The sequence below is a fragment of the Trachypithecus francoisi genome, unplaced genomic scaffold (genome assembly GCF_009764315.1).
Source record: "Trachypithecus francoisi isolate TF-2019V2 unplaced genomic scaffold, Tfra_2.0 Lachesis_group8, whole genome shotgun sequence".
NCBI classification, from domain to species: domain Eukaryota; kingdom Metazoa; phylum Chordata; class Mammalia; order Primates; family Cercopithecidae; genus Trachypithecus; species Trachypithecus francoisi.
Window position 1 is genome coordinate 57,989,175 of NW_022681473.1, and position 27,316 is coordinate 58,016,490.

General features: G+C 43.4%; 1 protein-coding gene across 1 annotated transcript in view; it reads right to left on the reverse strand.

The window, feature by feature from the left end:
- Positions 1-5,901: 5,901 nt before the first annotated feature.
- SYT9 (synaptotagmin 9) overlaps positions 5,902-27,316 on the reverse strand; it is a 213,703-nt gene continuing 192,288 nt past the window's right edge. Inside the window, exon 7 of the mRNA XM_033205654.1 lies at positions 5,902-6,769. Within this exon, the coding sequence (XP_033061545.1) occupies positions 6,761-6,769 (9 nt within the window). The 3' untranslated portion in view covers positions 5,902-6,760. The remainder of the gene's footprint in view (positions 6,770-27,316) is intronic.

Consider the following 27,316-nt stretch of genomic DNA (forward strand, 5'->3'; position numbering starts at 1 on the left):
ATAGGCAGGAAAAGCGCATTTGTTTCTGTTTTCAACATGTACAATTTGTGGTAATGCTTTTCTTTATTGAGCTCTTATCTTGCTTGTAACATCTAGTATGCTGTTAAGGTAAGGATTGTTTGAAAGCTTTGTTTTAGATAGAAACATTTAAATTTAGTTCTAAAACTCTTTGAGGAGAAAATATATATTTTCAAAATCATTATGTTTTTGAAATGAAGGTAAAACTTTTTTCTGGAAGATCTACTTACCAGTTTATAGAGTTCATAAGCTCATCTCTGGAGCCCTGAATACAAGTGTCTTCAGGTATTTGAAAAAGGATTTCATTAGTCTTAGTCTTTGAGCTTTGAAGTAGGCAAATTTTAAAAATTGCCTTTCTTTGATAAATTTAAATCTAAATCCAAGACCAAGCCTCTGTGTGCAGCTGCTGTGCAAAAATAATTTTATCTAAATTGTGTGAATGTCTTGAAGATGATGTTCACTTGGTAGGAAAAAACTATCAATATTCCTATGTCAAATAGTAGTTTTGAAATAACTTTAATTCAATGAATAATTATTGGAATAATAGGTATAATAAATTTAGTATTGAGCCAAAAAATTAACTTTTCTACTATCTTTGATGTTTAAAATCACAAATTCAATTTTCAAAAAATAAAGAAAATGGATAAAAGCAATACCATCCATGTACTATAAACTATAATATGCAATATTGATTATCATCTATCCATTTCATATTGATATTTATATACACATTTTAAATTGTCTGGCAATGGTCATCCAACTTTCACAGAGTAATCTATCTTAAGATATAGTTTAGGAAGGCAGAATCAATGACTCAAGAGGACAGAATCTGTGGTCTACGTCCTTTTGACCTATTCTTTCCTTTTTACCAGGAGGAGGTGTCATGGGAACCACTAGCTGTTGTGAAAGTTTGGCATTAGCCTATGGTGAGCTGGGGGACCCTAATGACAGAGACTTAGCCAAAATTTCTGGACTGCAGGGCTGGCTTCTGATCCTCTGAGGCCTTGTGAGCCATCTTTAACCTTGGTTGTTAATCCTTCCCAGGCCCAGAGCTCCTGGACACAAGTGGGAAGACACTAGGAAGTGAGGTGACAGAGGCAATCATGCAGCTAGTTGAATTTTGCAGCCCATATGCCCAGGGATCCCAGGCAGCAAGTGACAAGTCTCTTGAGTGGAAGAAGGAAGTGGGTTCCTGCCATAGTCCTTGGGAGAAGCTTGATCTGTTCTCTTGGGAGACTGAGCAAAGAGAGCTTTATATCAGGGACACTGGAAGCAGGTCTGTGACACTGCTCAGAGCCTGCCTGCCTGCCTTCCTCCCTCCCTCCCTCCCTCCCTCCCTCCCTCCCTCCGTGCCTCCCTCCCTCCCTCCTTCCCTCCCCTCCCTCCCTCTTTTCTCATTTTTTCTTTCTTTATCTCTTTCTCTCTCTCCCTCTCACTTGCTTGTTCACTCCCTTTTGCTTCCTCCAAAAGAACAGAGCCTATTTTTGCCTCAAATTCATCCTGGGCTTAGGGATGAAGACCAGGGCTCTCTCCTTCTGCAGCTCCTAGATTGCCAATGTTCTCTTTTCCCATTTGCCTTGGAAGTTGTCCTGTAGGTCTTCCTTGGGATACTTTCTTGACTGATGAGACTTTTTTTTCTGATTATTTTCTTTTCCTCAGTTTTCTATTTCACTTCTTCCATGAAGATCAGCCTATCTTGGAATACACTTGATAGAAAGTAGAATAGTGGGGCTGGGCACAGTGGCTCACACCTGTAATCCCAACACTTGGGAAGGCCAAGGCGGGTGGATCATCTGAGGTCAGGAGTTCGAGACCAGCCTGGCCAACATGGCAAAACCCCCATCTCTATTAAAAATACAAAAAAATTAGCTGGGTGTGGTGGTGGGTGCCTGTAATCCCAGCTATTCAGAAGTCTGAGGCAGGAGAATTGCTTGAACCTGGGAGGCGGAGGTTGCAGTGAGCTGAGATTGTGCCACTGCACTCCAGCCTGGACGACAAGAGCGAAACTCCATCTCAAAAATAAATAAATTAATTAAAAATTAAAAAGAAAGTAGAATAGTGTGTGCTATCCCAGAAAGGCCCCATTCATACATGCCTCTCCTCTTGAAAGCTCATCTGAGACATACCAGCATTTCCTGAACATTGCCAAAGGCTTGACTCTGTCTTAGATGATCCCAAAGCAGCACCTCTATAGCTGGGGAAGTGTCCACAGTGATTGCAAAAGGATATTGAGGGGTATCCTTCCTCTTTGGTCCCAACAGGGGACTGAGAAGGAAGAGTCAGGAGTTCCCATTAGAGAGAATACCTGATTCTCAGAGGAGGAGTCTCACTGGCCACTCAGCCTCTGTGCCAGCAACCAACTCAGGACTCCTGTGTGAGAGAGATACTTTTCGTAAGGATGTGGAAGGGCACAGTAAGCAACAGTTGAGCATTCTCTGGGTTGAGTTTGAGTGGCAATACCAGAGGTTGGGCACTCCTAAGCTAGACATCCTCAATAGTTCAAGGTGGCTATCCGTGAAGTGGGTGGTCAGGGGCAGCTAAGTGGCCTGCAGAATTATCAGGAGCCACATACTGGCAGCAGACATTGCTTTTGGCTATATTCACATCCATATTTGTGTCCTTTTCTCCGTTCATTAAATTACTTTGCATAAACTTGTTTTGAAAGTTCATAAGCACTGTATCAGTCAGAATCAGTTGTTTTTCTTTAGCTTATACTCTGTTTAACTGTCCATGTTTAGCCCTTCCCTTCTCCTATTCCCCTTATTACTAACTGTATTCTCCATGTATGTTGAGCATTCAACGTGCTTTTAAAATGACAGCTATCTTGGAAGCCCTTTAACTCATTAACCTCCTGACTCCCACTCCCATCCCCACTGTCTCCAAAGATGGCCCTGATGAGCCACACTTTCTGGTACTCCATTCTTGTGTAATTTCTTTCCCTTTGAATCTGGGCTGATTCAAAATTATGGCTTGCTCTTGACCCATAATATGTGGCAGAAATGACTCTAGGTAGCATCTAGCTGGATCACTTGAAATGCTAGCTAGAGGAAGCCAGTCACTTTGTCAGAACACTATCTTGAGATGTCCATGCTAACCATGTGGAGAGACTACGTGTAGAGAGATGTCCAGCCATTCTGCAGCTGTTCCAGTTATTTCAATTCCAGAGCCAGATGTGAGTGAAGAAGCCATTATGGACATCCATCCCAGGCAGGCAATCAGATGATGCCAGCCCCAGATGCCATCTGAGAGCAACCATGAGACTCCAAGGGGAGAGCATCAACTAAGCTCAGTCAACACAGATAATCATGAGAGACAATATATTTCTATATTTCTATTTAAGCCACTATGTTTTGGTGCTTTGTTATGCAGCAATAAGTCATTGGAATGCACCCCCCACCACCGCCACGGCTCCTCAAATTGCAGGACAGGATGTCCATGAAAATAGCAAGCTATTTTCCATACCTATCCTTTGTCAGTCTCCCTGACTCAAGTGTAAAATAATTATTTTCTTCTCATCATATGAAATGTAGTTCTACTGATGGCTATGTGAACTAAATCATACCTTTGTTTTTTTTCTTTTTTAGAGAGACAGGGCCTTGCTCTGTCACCCAGGCTGAAATGCAATGTTGCAATCATGGCTCACTGTAGCTTCAAGCTCCTGGACTCAGGTGATTCTCCTATCTCAGCTTCCTAAGTAGCTGAGACTACTGGTACATGGCTAATTTTTTTAAAAATTAGCCAGGGGGTCTCTTTTAAAATTAGATGGGGGGGTCCCTCTATGTTGCCAGACTGGTCTTGAACTATTGGTATCAAGTGATCCTCCCGCCTTGGCCTCCCAAAGTGCTGAGATTATAGGTGTGAGTCACTGCACCCAGCCCTGAATCATACCATTTAGAGTCATGATTGTTGGAGAATTTTGAAAACATCTGCATTGTATAAACCTTTCCCCTCCCCTCCCTGACCCTTGCTCCTGTCATGTACCAGTGTACTTCCTGGACATCATACTGCCTGCTGCATGTGTCCAGTTCACTGACTGGGAGGGTGCTTCAGCAGCAACACACATCAAGGGCAGATCTCCTTGAAGTCAACAGAAGTAAGAGGAAGGGGCTGAGAATCAGTGCCAGTTGGTTGGGGGGACACCTGACCTCTCCCTCTCTCTTGGCACCAGCTTTTCCCAAGGTCTCATCAGAATGTTTCCCTTCTACTGCCGTGTCTCATTTTTTCATGGTATTTTAATTTCCTTCTTTATCCTGGAAAAGATATTGGAGAATCCCCTTCCCCCAAGTTAAATGAGACAAGGTTATAGTTTTTCAAAAGGAGCATTTACTGGGAAACTAAAGGGGAACCAAACAGAATGCAAGAGAACAGAGGCAGAGTTGCAAATGGGCTGAGGGAGTTCAAATTTATAACCAGCCTCTGGCCACAGCTGTACTGGCTAGGCAAAGCTTTCTAGACACAAAGCCACCTGCCTGCCATGTGGATAGTCCTCTTTGCCTGCTTGCCCCTACATAGCCACCTTCTATTTCATAACAACAAACCAGTTGCATCCTCATTAGTATCCCAAGGCTGCTGGCTTTCTGCGCAGGAAGCTCCTGAGGTGGGGAACAGTAGGCACAGCTGCCTCAGGATCTCCAGCCTAGGCTCCCATTGCCAAGGACATGTCAGAATTTATTGGGATGGCTACCTGATACCTATTGAAGAGAGTTTTCTTTCTCTGGGACCATTTCTCTGGGCTCATCTGCCTAGCTTTACAGACAATATTTCTGCTAACTATCCTGGTAGTGCTAGCCCTTCATATTTTGGTTCTAAACACTGGTATGGCGGTGGATGTCCGAATGAGGAAGGATGAGCAGAGGGGAACCTTGAGCAGAGGAAGCTGAATTGTCCTTATGGCATCAGACATAGGCAGAACCTTGGATTCTCTTTGAATCCCAGTGGGTGGAAGTCAATCAGAGAAGTGAAGCTTGAATGTAATGACACTGCTTCCTACAATCAAAGGCCTATAGCCTTCTTAGATCTGCCATCAGAGTAGAGCTTCTTGTACAGTACTAGGCAGCTGGGGCAATGAGAACTTTCTGAAGACGTGTAACGATCCTTCTTCCACCCAGTTAGTTCCATGATGAAATGTTAATTGAAACAAAGATAATGAACTTTCCGGGAAGGTAAACTACAATCCAACTCTGGATTCTGCTGCAAAGAGATTGTGTGAAAAGAAAAATATTATTTTGGAGTAGTGGTGCAAATGTGTGGATGGGGTGCCTTGCACCTATAATGGGACAGAGATGACCATTAGGTAACAGCCCCCAGTCCTCTCAGGATATGCTGAGGCCTTTGGTTTCATTTACAGGGAGGCAGAAGCAATGAGGATGAGGCGCATAGCTGGCCATTGGTTGGCAGACTTGGTCAGGAAGGAAGCTGAGTAATGAATGAGATGCCTGGGGAGGGCCCTTGACCTTCACTCTTACAGGTATTTCCATCCCCAAGTGCTGTGAAAGTGATGTATGTGTCTGAAGTGAGAAGAAAACCTCTGTGTGTGGTTGCCCAAGGCTATGACTCTGGGCCATTGCATATGGAAATACCCCAGAAGGCACTCAGGCCAGAGAAACCCAAAATCTGTGCCTTTCTCTAGGGGATGGCTGTGTTCTCTCTCCATGATCTCATCTTACCCCTTTTTGTTTGAGATGGAGTCTCGCTCGGTCGCCCAGGCTGGAGTGCAGTGGTGCGATCTCGGCTCACTGCAAGCTCTGCCTCCCAGGTTCACACCATTCTCCTGCCTCAGCCTCCCGAGTAGCTGGGACTGTAGGTGCCTGCCACCACACCCAGCTAATTTTTTGTATTTTTAGTAGAGATGGGGTTTCACCATGTTACCCAGGATGGTCTTGATCTCCTGACCTTGTGATTCGCCCGCCTCGGCTTCCCAAGGTGCTGGGATTACAGGCGTGAGCCACTGCACCCGGCCAACAATTACTTTTCATTCTAATAACATTCCCAGTTGAAAGGAAGTGGCTGTTGGTTACTGAGTGAATAGTGTTGGGGGTCTCTGATTCCTCAAAATCTGGTTTTAGCAGAAAACAGGACCATGTTGATACTGGTACTCTCTACCATGTGCATGGGAGGAGGCAGTGAATTTGCTGTGAACTAGCCCTCCTTGCACTAGATTTTTTTTTCCAGGGAACAGCCTGCTTGTCCTATTATTCTCTTGGGGCTCTTCCTTGCAAATCTGGAGCACTTTTGGGTAGCAGTTATTTTCTGGAGACAGTCATTAGCTCAAAGGTAGTCATGTGTGAATTGAGATCTGCTGCCTATTTAGCACCTGGATATATTTTCAAATATTCTGTCCTTCCAGGGCATTCTAGAAAATAGTATTATGTTAGAATAACAATTTCCAGGGCAGATGCTATGTCCTCATCACCAAAGGCTTCATATGAAACACTGAGTCCTGGTACTCTTGGTACTGTCACTATATCTATCATTTGTTTTCATTCATAGTCCAATCTTGGTTCTTGGCATGAGAGACATGCTACCCTGCAGCACATCACCTTGGGCCACCTGCAGAATGTGGCTGAACCATTCAGGTTCACCAAACCCAGTCTGGAAAGAAGGCCAGTTATTGCTGTGGTTACAGCTGAGCGTTTGGTCACTGGAATTGTCTGGGTGTTGCTGGATGGAAAAAGTTACTTAAGATCTTTGTGAGATGGTTGTCCTGTTGTGTCCTTGGCGCAAGCAGTCCTTTTACTCATGGTCATCGTTTCTGCAGGAAGAAAAAGCAAAAAAATAATTTGGCTTTCATTCATACTTTTTTTTTCTTTTTTTTTCTTTTCTTTTGAGATGGAGTCTTGCTCTGTCACCCAGGCTGGAATGCAGTGGCATGATCTTGGCTCACTGCAACCTCCGCCTCCTGGGTTCAAGCAATTCTCCTGCCTCAGCCTCCCAAGTAGCTGGGATTACAGGCACCTGCCACCACAACTGGCTAATTTTTGTATTTTTAGTAGAGACAGGGTATCACCATGTTGGCCAGGCTGGTCTTGAACTCCTGACCTCCTGATCTGCCTGCCTCGGCCTCCCAAAGTGCTGGGATTACACGCGTGAGCCACTGCACCTAGCCCATTCATACATTTTTAATGTGCATCAAACAAGTGCCAGACATGCTAATAGATGCTGGGGATATAAAGACCATAAGTAGGACACCCACCCTGCTTTCAAAGGGCTCACAGATGGAGAAATTACAAAGTGAGAAGCTGTATAGAATACTGCAGGGGCAATGAGAGGGAGAAAATAACTTCAAAGGGATTGAGGAGGTCTACAGAGAACATTCTGAAGGATGAGTCTTGAGGTAGGCCATTTAGGCTTAAGAGGAATCCCTCTGGAAAGAAGGAAGAAAGGTCACTTGGGGTAGAGAAAAGAGACTATGCAAAGGCAGAAATGCAATAAAGGGCATGGTGAATTGACGGAATCATCACAATTTGGTGTGACTGGACTGTAGTGTGAGGAGTGAAGTGGTCGGAGGTAAGGCTGGTGATGTGATTTAGTTATGCCCCCACCCAAATCTCAACTTGAGTTGTATCTCCCAGGCTTTCCATGTGTTGTGGGAGGGACCCAGGAGGGGAGGTAATTGAATCATGGGGGCCAGTCTTCCCTGTGCTATTCTCGTGATAGTGAATAAGTCTCATGAGATCTGATGGGTGTATCAGGGGTTTCTGCTTTTGCTTCTTCCTCATTTTCTCTTGCTGTTGCCACGTAAGAAGTTCCTTTCACCTCCTGCCATGATTCTGAGGCCTCCCCAGCCATGTGAAACTGTAAGTCCAATTAAACCTCTTTTTCTTCCCACTCTCAGACATGTCTTTGTCAGCAGCATGAAAATGGACTAATACAGCTGGGATGCAAAGATGAGGTCTGAGTGGTGCAACATCATTCCTTGTCTCCAAGATGTGAAGGAGGGGCTCTCTTAAGGAAGCCCCAGACTTAGACTAGCAGTATCTCTTGTGTTTCACACTCAGCCCAGCATTCAACTTAATTTAAACTCAGGGCACCTGCCAGCACAGATTAAATGTAGTAATACTGCGGCTATAGAGAGAAAAAACTGAAGTGACTTCTATGGATATAAGAATAACAAAATTTACATATAAACTATGAAAGAGTAGCAACCATTCTGACACTGAAATTTATGGACTTCCTTTCAGAGATCAAAAGTTCACATATGAGGCTATTACTTAAGGAAAGCATTAAAAAGCAGTGTGTTCACTGCAAAGGGAAACAATGTTTGATTGTGACCCATGGCTTTGAAGTGTGTGCATGTGTGCGGGTGCACACACACATCTCTGGGAAAGGGGTATTTGTTTCTGTGTCTAGGAAGAAAGCATGAATGATATTTGTCTTAATATTGTGGTTCAAATATCAGTTTGCCAGATCAGCTGCTACCCTGGAACGTCCTCCGAATAGCTCTACTTTCTAAGCCACCACCTATGTCAGGCCTTCAGTTTCCTAGCCACTCTTTCAAACTGTGAAACCCATACCCATATCAGTTTGCCAATTCCTGAGTCCTTTCTCATCAGAGAAAGCAAATTGTTAACAGGCTCAGTGCCACCAATGAATGTGATCTGGAATTAAGTTGTGATGGTATCAGCCAATATTCCTTCATTTTTGGGTACTTACTGTATGCCAGGCACTGGGATATAGACTTTACAAGTTCTTAAAAGACCCCTTGGGGTTCTTTAATGGAGGATGCAGAGTTGTAGAGACACTAATTTGCACAAAGCCACACTGTGACTAAAGGTCAGAGCTAAGATTTAAACCCAAGACTTTTAATTTCAAAGTCCAAGCTTTAGCAATTATGTCAATTTCCTCTGTAGGTCCAGTCCACATTTCTGATGTATTAAAAGTACCTTATCTGCCTTGGCTTTCTAGACTCTAAATCTAGCCAGATTAGCTGCCTTTAAGACGCCTAGTCCAAACTAGTAGCATACAGCAGGTGCCATATCCCACTTGTGGTTTCCTAGCTGTTCATGCCATTTCTCTGGATTCCCCCAGCTAGTGACATGCATATGTATCTTGTTTGCCCCCTCAGTTCTGTGTACAACCTCATTTTTCCTTGTTATGACCCAGTTTTACCTCTTCATTTAAGCAATTCCTTCAGAATGCTTTGGGTTCAGCTCTCCCAAAGTATCCAGCCTTAGGGACCACCTCTGTACCTGATTTCTTATGGCCTGTCTAAAGCCTCCTTAGAGGGCTAGGCTGCAATCTCAGCCAATTTTTTACCAGTCCCCGTACCCAGGGATACCACTAGCAGAGGCATTGTTGCCAATGGCCAAATCATAGCATAGCTCCGACCTGAACTCCATAGCTGGACTTTGCTCATTTGGTGAATTTCCTTGTGCATGCAATTAGCCAGTCAAGGTCAGCCTCTAGAGATACGGCGGTGTGGCCGACTGGTCTACCCCTTCTTAAGGTGCAGTCCTTCAGTTGGGTGAGTTTTCTGGGCTCTGAATCTTTTCCTCTTCTGGACAGTGCCACTAAGGTCCTAGAATGCTTGTGAGCTGGGACCAAGCCCACAAGATGACAGGATTAAAGAGTTTCAATACATCTGGTGGCATGGTAGGGTCATTGCTACCAGTAGTCTTGCAAGACCAGCCTCTTGAAAACAAACTTATTCTAGGGAAAGTCAAGTATACAAGTTAGGTCTGAAAAAGTTGTCTCAGGAGAAGACATGAGTAAATTTTGCTGTTGTTGCTCAGCCCCCTTTTGTCTGGCTTCTGTTGGGGGAAAACTAGAAAAACTCAACCAAATCAAACAAAATAAGCAAATTACACCTTTCCAAACTCCTATAACCTAGTGAGCTGTTTTTCAGCCAAAAATTTTATAAAACAAAATGGGAGAAAAGATTTTTCTGTAATTCAGAAAAGCATTGACTCAGTGGGATTTTGGTGAGACGAGGGTGGTAGAGACTGAGGCATCAACACCAGAGACTGTAATGGTGGTTTAATAACTATTAAGCATAATGCTAGCCTGGCTGGTTCCAATGCTGGTGCCAGCCCTATTTCCATGGGCAGAAGCAGCAGTGTCCTTGTTATGAGACTTGGTGGGCTCCCAGGCAGTACCAGGGGTTTAGAAGGTACCAACAACTCCAGTAGTATCAACAGGAAGTAGTGGTTACAATCCTATCTGAACAGAGGAGATTTTAAGTGAATTCAGTTGTCCTGAGACATAAGGATCTAATTTGAATTAAATTGAATTGAAACCAAAGATGAGAACTGTCCTAATGAAAACTGTAATGTGAAGTGACATTTCGATCACAAAAATGACAGCTGATATGAGACAGGCCATTGAAACAGACCCCAAATTAAGAACATGAAAAGATAGAGTGAAACATTAGATAATATCTCTCTGTGAATATGAAAATGGGACTTTATTACAGGAAGTACCTAAGGGCTCTGAACTAAGAAGCTTGTCAAAAATGGAAGTGATTCTTATTACATGATTTAATCTTATATATACTTAATATTGTTAAATTTACATTTAAAATTTTATTTAAAAAGCACAAAAATCTCAGGATTTTGTTGACTGTTTATTGCTTACCACAGCTTTGCAAATATATGAAGATTCATCATGCTCTGCTGGTTTAGAATCTGATTTTGTTGACTATTGCTTAGCACAGCTTTACAAATATGTGAAGAATTATCACACTCTGCCAGTTTACAATCTGATTAGCTTTCTGTAAAGAGGACATTCTATTTTTTTTTTTTTTTTTTACTTCCCCTCTCCCCTTTAAGAACAAGTATGTTAAAGAAAGAAAGCAGTATGAATGTGACTATCCTGCCTTTCAGGAGATTGGGTCAGTAGCATGGAGAATGAAAGAGTCCATTTGGGCAATAACTACTATTTATTGATTGCTTAAGCACTAGCTCTATCCTAAGAACTTTGCATACCTTATCTCCTTCATGCCTCACCTACCTCAACCCTCTGTGACAGATATTACAATTACAGTTTTACAGTGAGGTAACTGAGTCTGAAAAAGGCCAAATAATAAAGGTAGTAAATGGCAGAGCCAGAATCTGCCACCATGCTTTTATGGATTCAAATGTATGCTCTTAAGTACTATGCCCAGAATGGTAAATTATTATGCTTTGAATAGTAACTCCACTACAGCACCTTTCTAAAAAGGATTCTCAGTCCAGAAATGAATTCTGACCAGTCCAGACCACCTTTCTAAAAAGGATTCTCAGCCCAGAAATGAATTCTGACCAGTCCAGATTTCATAGGAGAGTGTGTTAAGATTCACTGTCAAGTAGACCTTGAGGGGAAAGGTGGCAAATGGTGTGTGGCATGTGTGACATATAGACTGTTATTTACTGAGAGGAGCTCATTACAAACAATCAAGAAGCAAAGGCTACAGTGAAGGCACCATTCAGAAGGTAAGACAAGGACTGTCATATTTTTCAGATGAGGTGGCAAGATAGGAAATTACTACAGGGCCAAAATTACTATACCTGATGAAGTAAAGCGGAGGATGTTTGGAGTTTGTTACTTCAAATTAATATTCATTACATGTATTCATAATTCAACAAACATTTATTGAGTACCAGGCATTTGTGTTGAGCAATAAGAAAACCAAGTTAGGCTCGGTGCTGTGGCTCACGCCTGTAATCCCAGCACTTTGGGAGGTCGAGGTGGGTGGATCACCTGAGGTCAGGAGTTCGAGACCAGCCTGGTCAACATGGTGAAACCCTGTCTCTACTAAAAGCACAAAAATTAGCTGGGTGTGGTGGTGGGTGCCTGTAGTCCCAGCTACTTGGGAGGCTGAGGCAGGAGAACCACTTGAACCTGGGAGGCAGAGGTTGCAATGAGCTGAGATTATGCCACTGCACTCCAGCCTGGGTGACAGAGCCAGACTCCCTCTCAAAAAGCAAACAAACAAACAAAAAAATACAAAGATAAATAATGTACATCCTATTCTTGAAGGGCTCAGTGTGGTCAAAAGAAGACTATAGAATCAAGGATGAAGAGAAGGAACAGAGAGTAAAAGGACGTCTCAGCAGGAAGCTCTGATTGTGACTACTATGTGGGAGTGTGTGTGTCCATAATTCCATCTACCCAAATCAGGGAATAGGAATGATAAAAGTTATAACAAAAAATTCGATAAGGGTGAAATTGGAAAGATTCCTAGGATATATATGATGCACTGGGTTACAAAATAAAATTTCATTAAAAAGCCTAGGATTGTCTCCCACTGACAGTACAGCAAGCAGAAGCCAACCAGAAGAAGAAACTTGCCTTATTAATTCATAGCTCTGGTAAAATTCCCCTGTGAGGCAACCAATGCCCCATCCCATGTCTGTGCACAGTTATTCTACCTCTGCAATTTGGGACTCAAATCTCTGGTCATCTGTAATTTCAATTCCTAGAAAGAGCTCCTAAACTGATCATTTTGTTCCTATTAATTAGAAAAGGAACTGTGACACAGAAAGGTTGAACAAATAAGAATTATAAATGATGCTTTTGTGTAAATTTTATTTATTCAAGTGCAATACACATCTTGTTATCCCAATTTTTCTTTTGTTTTTAAGCTAAATGCTTAACAATCTGATATACTAGAAAATTATAAGATTCATGATTTTAATGGACGTATTTAGAATAACTTAACTAGTTAAATTTATAGTCACCATTTAAATGCTTAGGAAAATCTATTATACTACATTTATAAAGCTTATTTTTAAGATGTTGAAATGCTTAAGATAATTTCACCTAAATGTATAAGATTTTACTTATTAGCATTATAAGAGTTATGTGATTGAGAACAATTTTGTTTAACAACTGCATTAGATGTTTGGAGTGTTTAATATAATCACATTTTAAATTTATGATTTTAGTTTGAAATATCCACAGAAATTTAATTAGTCAATTGCTTAAACAATGCTTAAAAATTTAGGAGAATTTTACTCACTAGATTTATATCCTTTTCCTTATTAAAAATATTTAAGAGAATTTGATTAAACGTAAAATTGGTGTTTAAAAGTTTAGGAAAGTTTAATCTGTTAAATTAATGAGCTAATGAGAATTTAACAAAGAACAAGTGAAAAAAGTATTATTTCAAAACAAAATTATTAGATCTATAATCATTATAGTGGTTAACACGTAGAATTTGGTATATACTATTATAAGAATATTAGATATATTATTATTCCTTACCACAATTCTCTGAGGCAGGTACTGTTATTCCTATTCTACAGCTGAGAAAATCAAGGTACAGACAAGTGAGTAACTGCTTTATCAAGTGTGTTAGTTTCTTGGGGTTGCCATAATGAAGTATCACAAACTGGATGGCTGAAAATAACAGAATTTTATTGTCTCACAGTTCTGGAGGCTAGAAGTCTGAAGTCAAGGTACCAGTGGGCCCATACTTTCTCTGAAGGCTCTATGGGAGAATTCTTCCCTGCCTCTTTCTACCTCTTAGTGGTTGCCAGCAATCCTTCACTTATAGCTGCATCACTACAATTCCTGCCTCCGTTGTCACTTGGCAGTCTCCTGTATGTCCCTCTATGTCTTTATATGACCTTCTTATAAGGACACTAGTCATGGGATTTGGTGCCTACCCTGATCCAGCATAAGCTCATCTTAACATGTTATCTGCAAAGATCTTATTTCCAAATAAGGTGACATTCTGATGTTCTGGGTAGACATAAATTTTGGGAGGACACTATTCAAACCAGTACCCCATAGTCACCAATATCCAGCACATTGATAAGCCCAATGTCAGTTCGTAATCCTCATTTTGTTTACATCTTACTTGTCACATCTGGGCATTCCCTCTTTCTGGAAACAATTTCTTTCTTGCCTTCTAGGATACCACACCCTCTTGGTTTTCTTACTATTTCAATGACTTGCTCCTTCTCTGTCTATCAGTTTCTCTTCTTTTCTCTACCTTTAATAGAATGTCCCAGTTCTTAGTCCTGGGACCTCTTCTCTTTACCATTTATATCTCATCCATTTTTACAGCCTGTTCTTTCTCTGGAACTCTAGATTCCTGCATCTAACTGCTATTTTATGTTTTCCTATGGATATCCAATAGTTGCTTTAAACTTATTACGTCCAACTCCTGATCATCCCGCATAGGTGCTCTACCTGCAGTCTTCCTGAGCTCACTTAATGGCAGCTCTGTCTTTCCATGGTCAACCTTGGAATCATCCTTTACTTCTCTCTCTCATACACTACAGAAAACCCTACTGGGTCTCCCTTCAAAATATACCCAGAATGTAACCATTTCTCACCATGTTCCCTGCTTCTATACTGTCCAAGTCTCTGTTATTGCCATCTGGATTATAGCAGTAGACTCCTAATGGGTATTCTCATGTCCAACCTTGTCATTATGTAGTCTATTCTCAACACAGCAGCAGAGAGATCAGTGATAACTTTGGATCATGTCACATCTCTCTTAAAAATTGCCATCTTGGCAAATGAGTCAAAGTACTTTTGAAGCTCTACTGGGTTCAGGTAACCTGAGCTCTACCCACTGTTACCTTTCTGATCTCATCCCTACTTCTTTCTCTTTTTTCTCTCCTGCATCCCCCACATTGCTCTCCTCACTATTCCTCTTGTGAACTTCCTTAAGACCTTTGTATTGGCAGTTCCCTTAGCCTGTATTTCTGCATGGCCACAGGGCTTGCTCCCTCATCTCCTTCAAGTGTTTGCTCAAATATTCCAATTGTTTGTGAGCCCTACCATTACCTCCATTAAAATTAACCCCCTGTAAAAAGTAAATAATCTATATCACACTTCTGATCCCCATTACATGCTCTATTAAATTAAATTAGTTAATTAATTAATTAATTTTTTGAGATGGAGTCTCACTCTTGTTGCCCAGGCTGGAGTGCAGTGGCATGATCTCAGCTCACTGCAACCTCTGCCTCCCAGGTTCAAGCAATTCTCCTGCCTCAGCCTTTTGAGTAGCTGGGATTACAGGCACCCACCACCATGCCTGGCTAATTTTTGTACTTTTCGTAGAGAAGGTGTTTTGCCATGTTTGTCAGTCTGGTCTCAAACTCCTGACCTCAGGTTATCCACCCACCACAGCCTCCCAAAGCGCTGGGATTACAGGTATGAGCCACTGCACCCGGCCCTATTTTATTTTTCATAGCATTTACCTTCAGTATAACATAATATGGCTGTGTCTCCCACTAGGCAAGTTTCCCTAGAGCAAAGATTTTTGACAATTTTTTCCCTAAAAATGTATCTTCAGTACCTATAGTAGGTATTCAATCAATATTTGTTGAACAAATAAATAAATGCTTGAAACTTTCCATTTCCTTCTGCAAAGTGACTGTTTCAAAGGAAACTTGCTTGACTCTTACTTGGACAGAATTCTTACAATACAGCAAATGATGCCATGCAATGAGGCACCTTGAAAGATTGCTGGGATAGGCTGACAGCATGGCAGCCAACATAGTGACTCCAGGCTTGCAGGAATTCTGTGCTTTCCGGAGGAAATGGTCATGGGTTTCCCACCCTGCCTTTTAAACTAAGGTAAGTCTCTTATAAAGACTTTTGTGAGAACTGTTTGAGGCTTCATGCCACTGCAAATCCATCTGAGATGATGACTGGGAACTTCATTGCCATTGTCTTAATTCTCATGGGTGTTGCCTTGCTCTCTGGCATTCAGAGCTAGCTCTCAGTTACTTTGGTGCATTAATAGAACCACTATGCCTGCAGATTTGAAAAAAAAATGACATGTAGAATTTGTCTAAGAAATCAATAAGTAAAACTTGTAAAAATCATTTTACAAGTTGTAAGATAGAAGAAATTGAAATTCTATCCAACAACAACTTATTCAATGCTGACTTTGTGCCAGGCATTTTGCCAGGTGCTTGTTATACAATGATGAATAACACTTAGGCCCATTCTCAAGGAGCAGTGGGAGGTGCTGGGGATGACACACACACAGATAACATCAAGTAGCACAAAATGCTATGTCAGGGGCAGGCATAAGGTGCTAGGAGAAGATAGCACAGACGAGAAATATTTAGCTCATACCACAGGATCTTCAGAATGTTTCCTGAAGAAGCTGACAACTGATTAGATGCTAAAAAGACAGGCTGGATCTAGCCAGGAAAAGAGGGTTTGAAAGGACAGCACAAGAAAAAGTTAAAGCAGAAGCAAAGGCATGGGGGTGAATAGAAGGCATTGTGTGAACCACCAGCAATTAGGTGTGGCCTCAACATAAAGTATAAGGAGGAGATGGAGGCAGGGTCTCAGAGAACCTTGAATGCCAAGGTAGGGAACTCAATCTTGATCTTGTTCAGAATGAAGGGCAGTTATTGAAGGATTTTTAAGTGGGAGAGTTACATGCTCAAATTTGTACTTTAGTACTTGAAGGAGTGTAGAGGTTGGATTGAAGAGCAAACAGGAGAGTCAGAAAAGCAGAATTGAGTGATAGTATGGGATCAGCTGAAGCACCCCTCTTGCCTTGACAGATCCCACTGAGCCTGACCCTGTAGAATTACTGGTGAGTGAAGATGGGAAGGAGGTCGTTGGCTTCAGCACTTGAGAACTCTAGGTGGCAGGTTCCAAAACAGGACCGGGGTGTTTAAATTTAGCATTTCCTGAATAGGGAACAATGGAGCTCTGAAAAAATAAGTCAAAAATATAAATACCAAAGAGATAATGAATGAAGAGTCATATATCTATCACCCACTCTCAATTGACCCTAAACTTTAGTGATCAATAAAATAGACATTAGATCTGTTCCCCTGTGACCTTGACTTCAAGATATCACCATTACGACTTATGGAAGGTGGCCATTTTCTGGCTAAAGAGCAAGATCCCAAGGTCCTCTAGCTCTCATTCACCTGACATGAGGAAGACACTGGAGGGAGGTATAACCAGCCTGCTGCGTGTGCAGGTACCTTGCCTCTCTCCTCTGGATGCCTCCACCCACTGTGAGGAGCTGTGTGCAGACTGCACCTTGTCTTAATCTTCCCTTGGGTACTTACACACTGACCAGCCCCCTCCTGCCTCCTGACTGTTGCATACTAGACACTTCTCCATGATCAGAGAGCAGTAAGCCCAAATCAACTAAAAGTCAATTCAGTGGCACTGACAGACCCTATGCCCCAGACCTAAAGGAGTCCACATCAGGAGAGAAGACAGATGTATCTAACTAACTATAAAATAAAAACGAGAGGTGATAAGTGGTCAATGTACAATCAAATACAATATAAATACAATCAAACTATTAAGGGAGTACTTCATTCCAAATGGGGCATTGTTCACTAGAGACTTCATGGAGGAGGTGGCACCTAAAATGAACCCTGAGGATTATGTAGGACTTACAGACAGTGGGTGACTTCCTTCTTGGGCATCTGCTGGGATCAGCCCCATCTGACTGGATGGTGATACTTGCTTTAGCAGACATGACCCAGGGAAAGGTCATTTTTGCTCAGAATTTACACAGGCCACGAAGAGCAGCTGTAGAATGCATAGCCTATTGTGGTACCATGAGGGACTGAATACCAACCCCATGAAGTCCTCAAGCAGGGGCCTTCACCCCTTTCCCAGGACCTTCATGCTCTCCTTTCTTTTTCCAGTTGTGATGTACAGATGTGTTTTTCTCTATTTGGGAAAAAGTCTCAGAATTAGCTTAAATGGGCCAGGGACAGTGGCTCATGTCTGTAATCACAGAACTTTGGGAGGCCGAGGTGGGTGGATCGCTTGAGCCCAGGAGTACATTACTAGCCTGAGCAACATGGTAAAATCCCATCTCTCCAAAAAAAAAAAAAAAAAAAATACAAAAATACAAAAATTAACCAGGCATGGTGACGGGTGCCTGTAGTCCCAGCTACTCGGGAGGCTGAGGTAGGAGAATCACTTGAACCCAGGAGGTGGAGGCTGCAGTGAGCCTAGATGGCACCACTGCACTCCAGCCTGGGTGACAGAGCAAGAATCTGTCTCAAAAAAAAAAAAAAATTAACTTAAACATTGGGATGTTGTATGGATATATACATCTAATAGGTTGAAAAGAACTTGATTTTGAAAAGTCAGTTAAATATGTGCTAATTTTAGAAAATGTATTATCTTACAGCTTGCTTTTTTTTTCTCAGTGAGAGAAAGAGACAGAAACAAAGGCCCTTAAATGTGTTTGTTTGAAAAGAGGATACAAGATAAGAAACTTTCTTTTACCCTTAAAGGTTTAGAGGCTTTTATTGGTATGTTATTAATAATATTAACATTTTTGGCACTATTCCAACTATCAGCTTTTCATTTCAAAGATACTCACAATGTCAAAACAAATAAAACCTATTAGCCGAATTCATTGTCTCTCATCTGTGTATCTGCTGTTCTCTGTACACTGGCTGATAGTAGGCCACGGCATATATCTCTCAACCATACTGTTAGCACTGGGCCTTTGTGTGACAGAAACAGAAGCCTCCTCCAGGCAAATTCACCACTTGGTGAGTGGAGAGAAAGCTGATTTCAAGCTGACTTTAGCTTCACACATCTCCTCAGCCTGGCACCCTAGTGAAGAAATCACCTGCAAGACAGTGTGCTGGGGCCCTGGGGAAACAGCTCTTTGGGGAGGTATCAGGGGCCTTAGGTTATTAAAGGTAACGCCCAGGTCCTATCTCAGAATGACAGGCTGTGTTATTCTGCATAACCATGTGAAATGTGTTTCCCGTAGGCAGTTTCCTATTCGCAGAGACAATTATGTTATTAGATGGATGTTTCTTTCCCTGGCTATAGAATTTTCAATTTCAGTTACTTGCATTGTCTTATAATTCACTCGTGTTATCCCCAGCCCTGAGGAAATCTTCATTAAATGCTACAGTCTGGCATTTGCATGCTTTGGGGGAATGGGGAAAGGGACTGTGTCTGTGCTTGGGATAGGATAGGGGGATAGGGCAGGGAGAAGATGGTAGCTGGGAGAAGCAGCTGAAAGCCTCTAAAGATGGCTGTAGAGAAGCCTGGAGTGCAGCGGGGAGCAGAAATGGTAAGCATCATCTGGAATCATGACAAGCATAAAAGACCATTCCTCAGGCCACCACAGAGACATATTGGTGGAAGAAATCAACTAAGGGCTAGAGCGAAAAGGGTGAGGACTCAGGGTATTTGAGTATTAAAATGAAGGGTGATTCAGGGAGCTGGAGGCTTAGAATCTCATCAAGGGCTGCAAATCAGGTAGGTAGCAAGGAAAGGAAAGAAAAAGGACTGGGGAGCAGCAATGTCAGAAAAGGGGCAACTTACCTGGACTTAGGGATTGGTATCCTGCCCTGTGGGGAAGCTAAGCCCTTTTGGCCAGCTGGGAGCCTCTGGCCTGTCAAAGCAGAGGAGACCACAGAGGGTGCCTGCTGAAGGAGACTGGGCTTAAGGCCTCTTCCCTGGTGCTCCTGAGGAGGGAGAGTGAGATCTGAACTTAGGGGCCATGCCCTCTGCGCCCTGGCCTGTCTCCCTTTCGACCTCCTCTCCTACAACTCTACCTCTCATTGCTCATGGTCCTGGCCATGCCCGCCTCCTCTCTACTTCTGGACAGGCCTCCCTGGTCCTTGCTCCAGAGCTGTGTGCTGGCCATCTGCTCCGTGATGGAAACGCACTTCTCAGGCCTTTGCTTGGCTGTCTGCTTCTGGTCAGTCAGGGAAAGTGTCATTTTCTCAGGGCCTTCCCCAGCTACCCAGGACAAAGGAGTGCCCCATCACTGCTGTCACATCTTGCTGTTGTATTTGCATCCTCCAGCTTGTGATGACCTATTTTCTGTTCAACTGGATTCAGTTTGCCTGTCTCCCTCCATCAGAATGCAACCTCTACAGCCTTGCTCAACACCTTATTCCCAGTGTTGGGAATAGCATGCAGCATATGGCGGGGCGCAATAAACACTGGCTGAATGAATGTGTGCATGCTAGAGACCAGGACAACTGAAGATAGTCATGGGAACTGATGATAGATAAGCCAATGGCTGGCTCTTAGGGGTTAGGGAAACACTTTGGAGTATCTTCCCAGCTTATACTCACAGTACCCACTCCTCCCCATAGTGGGCACACCACCATGCCTGGCTAATTTTTGTTATTTTTTTTGTAGAGATGGAGGTCTTAGTATGTTTCCCAGGCTGGTCTAGAACGCCTGAGCTCAAGTAATCCATCCACCTTAGCCTCCCAAAGTGCTGGGATTACAGGTATGAGCCACTGTGCCTGGCCTCATTTTATTCTTTAAAGGAGTTTCAGGGGTGGGCATGGTGGTGCACACCTGTAATCCCAGCACTTTGGGAGGCTGAGGCAGGGGGATCACTTCAGGTTGGGGGTTCAAGACCAGCCTGACCAACATGAAGAAACCCTGTCTCTACTGCAAATACAAAATTAGGCATAGTGGCACATGCCTGTAATCCCAGCTACTTGGGAGGCTGAGGCAGGAGAATCACTTGAACCTGGGAGGCGGAGGTTACAGTGAGCTAAGATCATACCATTGCACTTCAGCCTGGGCAACAAAAGCGAAACTTCATCTCATAAAAAGGAGTTTGAGTTAGGTTTTCTGTTCCTAGAAACCTAAAGCATTCTACTTGACTCAGGTTGTGATAATTGTCCCATTCAAAGCTCTCTGGGCAACTGGCTCCATTGCTATCTTGTATGGAATTTATGCTCTGCTCTAGGGACCAGTCTCTCTGAAAGGACTATGGCTAAGGCAACAACAAAAACAAAAGCACTCTGGAAGAGAGGGGGACTTTTAGAGCTGTCCTAATGGATAGACCAGGAGCAACATGTCGAAGCCCCAGTGAGATCATTTTGACTGTGTAGAAGCAAAACTTTGTCAAAAATTAGAACTTTAGAATAGCCTCTCAAGACATCGCACAAGAAGATGGGAGAAGATTGCCTTTGAAATGGGCCCGACTTACATACCCATACCTCTGTGGAAAGAAGCAGTGGATAGAGTCAGAGAGCAGCTTTTCTGAGTGAGTAGAACTGCAGGGAACAGAATCAGGAGTGAGAAGGCCTCTGGGAGCCAGGACATTCTTATCTAATACTTGAGGCCAATGTGGCAACAAGCAGAAGTGCTTATGAGTAGATTTTCTAGACGTTAATTACTTAAGATTATTATGCTTTTGATTTATTTCACATTTGAATTTGATTTCTTATCATTGTTTGTTTTGTTTCCTCAGTGCATGTGTGTGTTTTTAAATATAAACCTGTAATGCTGTCAGTTCTGTCTTACTCAGTGACTCTTGATTGCTCATTCACATTTTAAAATTAACAACTGGGTATTTTGTGTATATTTTCTCTGCTTTCATGTGTGCAGACTAATTTTCTAGCTATCTCCTTCTCTAGAGTTGGGATCCAACGAGCAGCAATGTCAGATTTGTTGTTGTTGGTTATGAGGTACATGCTAGTCCCTTGCAAGAAACAGTTTCAGGCACAGCTGGATCCAGAGGTTCAGACAGTGTCATCAGGACTCATTATCACCTTCTCCACTTCTCAAGTGAGCTTTCATTTGTTTCACTCCATCCTGGAGTGCAGTCTATTATTTTGATGGTGAGATAGCAGCCAGCAACTCCACATTTACATCCTCACAGCTTCAAGTCCAGTGGAAAGGTGTGACTTTTCCTGATAGTTCCAACAAAATTCCTGGGCCTAAATTGGGTCACACACTCACCCTGAACCAATCCCTGCATGTGATGATTGGCCTTAAGCCTGGGGAGATGCAAAGACGCTCCTGGAGCTGAAGATGTGGATACCTCTACCCAAACTACATGGTTAGAGGGGGAAGAGGGGATGAGTCTTCAAAGGAAAATGTGGTTCTTTTATCTGAAGAGGAGAAGAAACGCTGCATAAGCAAAGTCATACATTTTCACTTCAGGCCTTTTCAAGCTAAGATAACGAGGGAAAATTATGTTCTGCTTTGGAGGAATAAAATCTTTGCAACTATAAAATTTAGTCTTAACAGAATGCAACATTTAAAACACATCTGTGGGAAAACCACACAGAACATAGCATGACTGCTAAAGTAAAATAGAGTATTCCATTAACTTTCCAAGTTTTAAAAACAAAGGGCTTTCTGTTAATAAATTTTACTGCATATTGTTCAGTGCATGTCCTACTGGGTTTAGAAATTATGGTTATTTTGAAGCATTTGGTTAGGTGGGGAGGAAACATCAGAAGCAAAACAACTGAAAGTACATTAGCAAAAAACCTACATCCCAAATCATTTGGGAATGTGAAGTCATAAAGGATGATGAATCAGTGCCAGCAGGATGGAAACAAAATAATTTTCTTTAAAATTCTAAGGCATTGTTCTAGTTTTAATTGTTAAGTGAGCTGAATAATAACAGCTGAGAAGGAAAAGTCTTTTAAAACCAGCATTACTGTGTGATCCCTACACTGACCATGCCAGAAACTGGTTGTGCTCTGATTGGCATAGCTGTGTCTTCAAAGCTGCTTGACCAGCACAGAAGTGAGGTCGAGAGGTTTGCTGACATGTGTCAGCATGTGTAAAACTTTTTCCAGGGAGAGGGCAAGAGAAGGAAAAGAAAAGTTAAACTGGAACTCCAATAGGTTATGAGATTCATCTTGATGATAAAACAATGAAGAGAGAAAGCCTTTCCTAACAGGTGGAGAGAAGTAAGTCCACATTTGGACCCGAATAAGCTTGGTAGCTATGCCCAACAAGCACTGAGATGGAAGAACACTGTGAGTTTAAATCTGTATTTAGTCAGCTTTTGTTACAATAACAACCCCCAAATCCTAGTTGCTTACAATACATGCTAATTTCTTGCTGACGAGTGTGGTTGGCTGCAGCTCTGCCAGACAGGTAGAGATCTACTTCTACATTGTCTTGTTCCAGGACCAAGCTGAAGAAGCCCCTGTTTTCCAGGGCATGTTATTCCCATGACAGATGCTAAAAGTTCAAGGGGGTGAGTAGAAACATGTGGAACTGGCATGTTGTCATCCATTCATATTCTGTTGATCAAAGCAAATCACAGGCCCAAGTCCTAAGTCATTGGAGGAGTCAAGACCCTGACAAGAGTGTGGCGGGGCATATAACAATGAAGAAATAATACCATCTACCTTAATCTGACAGCTCGGCCAGTTATTTGTCTCATGATGTTGGATAAATTAGTTAAGCCTCAGTTTCTTTTATCTGGGGAGACAAAACTGTTTACTTCACAAGGTGACAGCTAAACTAGGGATGCCTGTACAGCGCTGAGCACAGTGGCCTGGATAGAGTAGAAAATCTAACATTGGATTGTTATTCACTGGAGGGATCATATTACAGGCAAAGCATGCCTACTTGGGAGGAGTGGAATCCTGACTGGCATCAGGGAGAAGGCAGACAGGAGTTGAGAACTTAGCTGGGCACAGGGGAGGGTATGGTAGTTGGGCAGGCAGGAGAAGGTTTAAGGTGGAGGGAAGAGCAGGGGCCCACCAGACCCCGTGCTCACAAACACCGGGGAATGGATGAATAAATGGGTACATGAGGAGAAACAGTTCAGGCCCTCTCTCAAACAGCTCCAGGAGAACAGCTGGTCTGAGGATGACTGTGGCTTTATTTTCTAGGACAGCCTGGTCACCTTGCTTCCTCTGGGTGAAGCAGACTTTGCCCCTTGAGATCAAACCTGGCAGGCTGTGCTTTCCACACCCCCAGTCCAGTTGCCTCTCTTGTCTCTACTGTCATCATATCCTGCCCTGTACTTCCCCTTCTCCAAACCAGTCCTCCACTTCCACTGTCTCCAGCCCTCCTCTGGTGCTCCATGCCTACCTCCCCTACATCCTTAATCCTTTATGTAAGCTTTCTATCTACTTTCTCACTTCAGCTGAATCCTGGTTCTCCTTTGAAGTCACAACACTTTCTTTGTAGCACTCTCAAGAGGCCTTTTAGTCCCTCACGTTCCATGCATCTATGTATCTCAGGGTGGCCTGGCGAGGTTGTCGCTTTTGCTCCTTGTTTTTTTTTTTGTTTTGTTTTTGTTTTTTTTTCTTTGAGATGGAGTCTCACTCTGTTGTCCAGGTTGGCTCACTGCAACTGTTGTCTCCTGGGTTCAAGTGATTCTTGTGCCTCAGCCTCCCGAGTAGCTGGGATTATAGGCACCCACCACCACGCCCAGCTAATTTTTGAACTTTTAGTAGAGATAGGGTTTTGCCATGTTGTCTAGGCCGGTCTCGAACTCCTGATTTCAAGTGACCCTCCCACCTCGGCCTCCCAAAGTGCTGGGATTACAGGTGTGAGCCACCACGCCTGGGCTCTTTGGCTCCTTGATGCCTTTGCTTCTCCACTTTCTCATAACCCTCTGAGTCTTGGCTTCTCCTCCCTGGTTCCATCAGCAACACCCTTGGCCACCCTCCTTCATCCTGTGAAGACTAAGCCCCTGCTGCTCCCAGTTTTCCTTTCCACCTCAAGCCCTGAATCTGCCCCACCCCAGTCAACCGGGCCTGGCAGCCATCTCATCCTTAGTGCTGACCCATCCACTGTGAAGCCACCACTGAAAAGGGGGGTTCAGGTCTCTGGGGAAGCTGGAGAGTCCCTGCCCCTCCCTCATTGTGCCTGCTAAAGAATTACATTTGAAGGCCTATGAAAAGTGAGTTATTTTGAGATAATTCTTTTTGCTCTGTAGAGCAGGGTTTGCCACTTTTTCAAACTATTTCAGTATGTCTGGAAAGCAGAACCACACATCATACAACATTGGAGACACAGGGGGCACAGTTGCCATTTTCAGCATAGATTGACGTGCATAATCGTAGCGTGAAATTGCAATAAATAAAGCATAGTCATCTTGCTAAAGCGGCACACTCACAGCGGATGCTGTCGTCCTTGGAGCAGGAGGTGTGTGCTGCTACCCTGCTCCGCCTTGAGGCGAGCCGCAGCAGGGATTTGGAGCCCTGAACGGAGAAGATCTGCATGAGGTGCCTGTATCCACACTGCTTTTAGCAGGCGCCATCAAAGGCAATGATGTTTTCCCCAAGCCTCAAGCCAGATCCCTGAACCTGAGTATGGCACCCTCTCACTGTAAAAGCTGCATTCAGAATAAATCTCAGATAGAACCAGATGGCTCTGAAGCCCTTCGGAGAGAAGGCCTCCCAATTTCTCCTCAGTTTCGCAAAGTCACTAGATTGTCTCAACAATATTTGGGATACTTGTGAAATATCCCAAAGTTCACAGGACCCCAAGCCCAGTGGTAATTCTTTCCTTGCAGACTGTCAAGGCTTTGCTTAAAGCCCCTCCAGAGAGGTAGAGCTCATGCTGTTAAGCAAAACATGAGATGCTGTTGGTAAGGGTGTTTTTCATTCAGCTTTTTAGAGTGTAGACGTTTGAATGTGCAATCTTCTGAAACCATACAATGATTGTCAATGAAGGATCCCTAATTTGTGAGTCTGGAATGAGTTTGCACACTTCATGCTGAGCACATGGGAAGCTGAGCCCACCCTCTTGATCTCATTCAGCCAACACTGAGCACCTAGTTGTGTGCTGGGGCCTACACAATGGTCTCAGGATTCGAAAATGAATGAGATACAGTATCTGTTTTCAAGGAACTCATAGTTTATTCAGGAAAACCAACACAAAATTACAAAATAACATTATGGGAGCTATCACAAAGATATATATACAGAGAAAACGTTATCTGTATGTTCAGTTCAAAGGAAGTAAATGTTTGTGAGGGAGCTTTGTGTAGCTATCGCAGACAAAGAGAACAGCACATGCAAAAGCAAAGTGGCACCGCAAAGTAGTGCTGCCAGGGTCCTAGAAGTGGTCTGTGTGCTGGGGCTGGGGCATAAAATGTTCAGAGGCAGTGATTGGCTATGCCTCCAGATAAAGAGGGGCCAGGTTGTGAAGGCCTCTGTGTGCCCTCTAAGGAACTTGGGTTCTAACCTATAAAAGGAAGCCAGGGAGAGCCAGAGAGAAATACAGAGAATTGGAGTAAGGTACCAAGGTGAGTCGTGAAGGGGGCTGGCAGTTCCCTGAGGTATTCACTATGGCACAGGAAGGTGGCCACATCTGTCCCTGCTCAGAGAATCAGTGATATAGGGCAAGATTGATCAGACTCTGAATCAGACAGTTCCAGAACACTGGAAAGCCTTAGTGGTTCATCAGAGTGACCTTACCAGCTCTGCAGACACACACACTTCCATTTGCCAAACTGCAAATACTGAAGCAAAAGGGCACCAGGATGCATGCCTCTGGGCCCTGAAGTGGACAGCCCTGGTGATGCTGGTGTATCCCATGCTTCCCTCCCAAGCACCCCTCAGGGATTGGGTCCTCACTGCCCAGTGGATCATTCATGATTCAGCAGTGATTGCCGGAGGCCTGCGGAGTTGACCAGGGACCAAAGTGGGCTCACAGACAGAAAGGCAGGGCAGGAACAACCTACCCACGTTCTTCAGGAGGAGGGGAAGAGAAGCAAGGAGAAATGAGGGTACTAGTCTTCCGCTTCTGGAGAGGGAGCTTGTTGGTGTCACCTCCTGCTTCCCCTTGAGGGAATCAAGGCAGAGGGGCTGGGGGGATGGCCAGGGAGGGTTTTTTCTTCCCTTGCTCTAGGAAGCACTAGGATCTAGGTTCTTAAAAGACCATCCTGTGGTGCCTGTGGTACCACATGCTAATGTTTGGGATCGGGAAGTTGTTATGTTGTCACTGGCTCCAGAGATCACTGGACAAGAGGACCAGCCCAAGAGTAAGCCCTCCTGAGAGTTCTCAAAGCAGGAGAATCAGTGTTTCCGGCCAAGACTCCATAAACCTCATGAAGCCTGGTTTCTCCTTTAATAATAATGATACTAATAATAGCTAATATCCATTGAGCAAACATTAGGTACTAGGCACTCTTGTAAGTGTTCTGCATTTATTAACTTATTTAATTCTTACAACTCTCAGAGGTGGTTAAAAATTAGTCTTCACTGTACAGTCCTTCCAACGATAACCATGATTATCCTTGAACACAGAGACTTGATATTCCAGCTCCATGATGTCAGCAGTTGGGAGCTTCTCATTTCCCTTGCAGCCCTTGGCTCGGCGATAGGCACAACTATAAGGTCAAGTGGGTATTTTCCAGGCAAGTCTGGCACGTGGACTTGATGCTGTGCCTGGGGCTGGTTCCCAGCTTGGGGCTCCCACATAGAGGCTGCTTATGCCAGGGCAAAAGCCAGTCTTGTGACCAGTTCTATGCCAGCTACAATAACTGGGCTTTTTAGTAACTTCAGCACAGGAACCACGTGCTGTGGGCAGTAGGGTAGGATGGTCTGAGCCCAAACACCAGCCAGAGGACTAGTGCAGCCATCTGGAAGAGTCAGCTCACAAAGAGGAGACTTCCCCAGGGCCCCACTGTATAGACAGTGCCTCTAGAATTCCA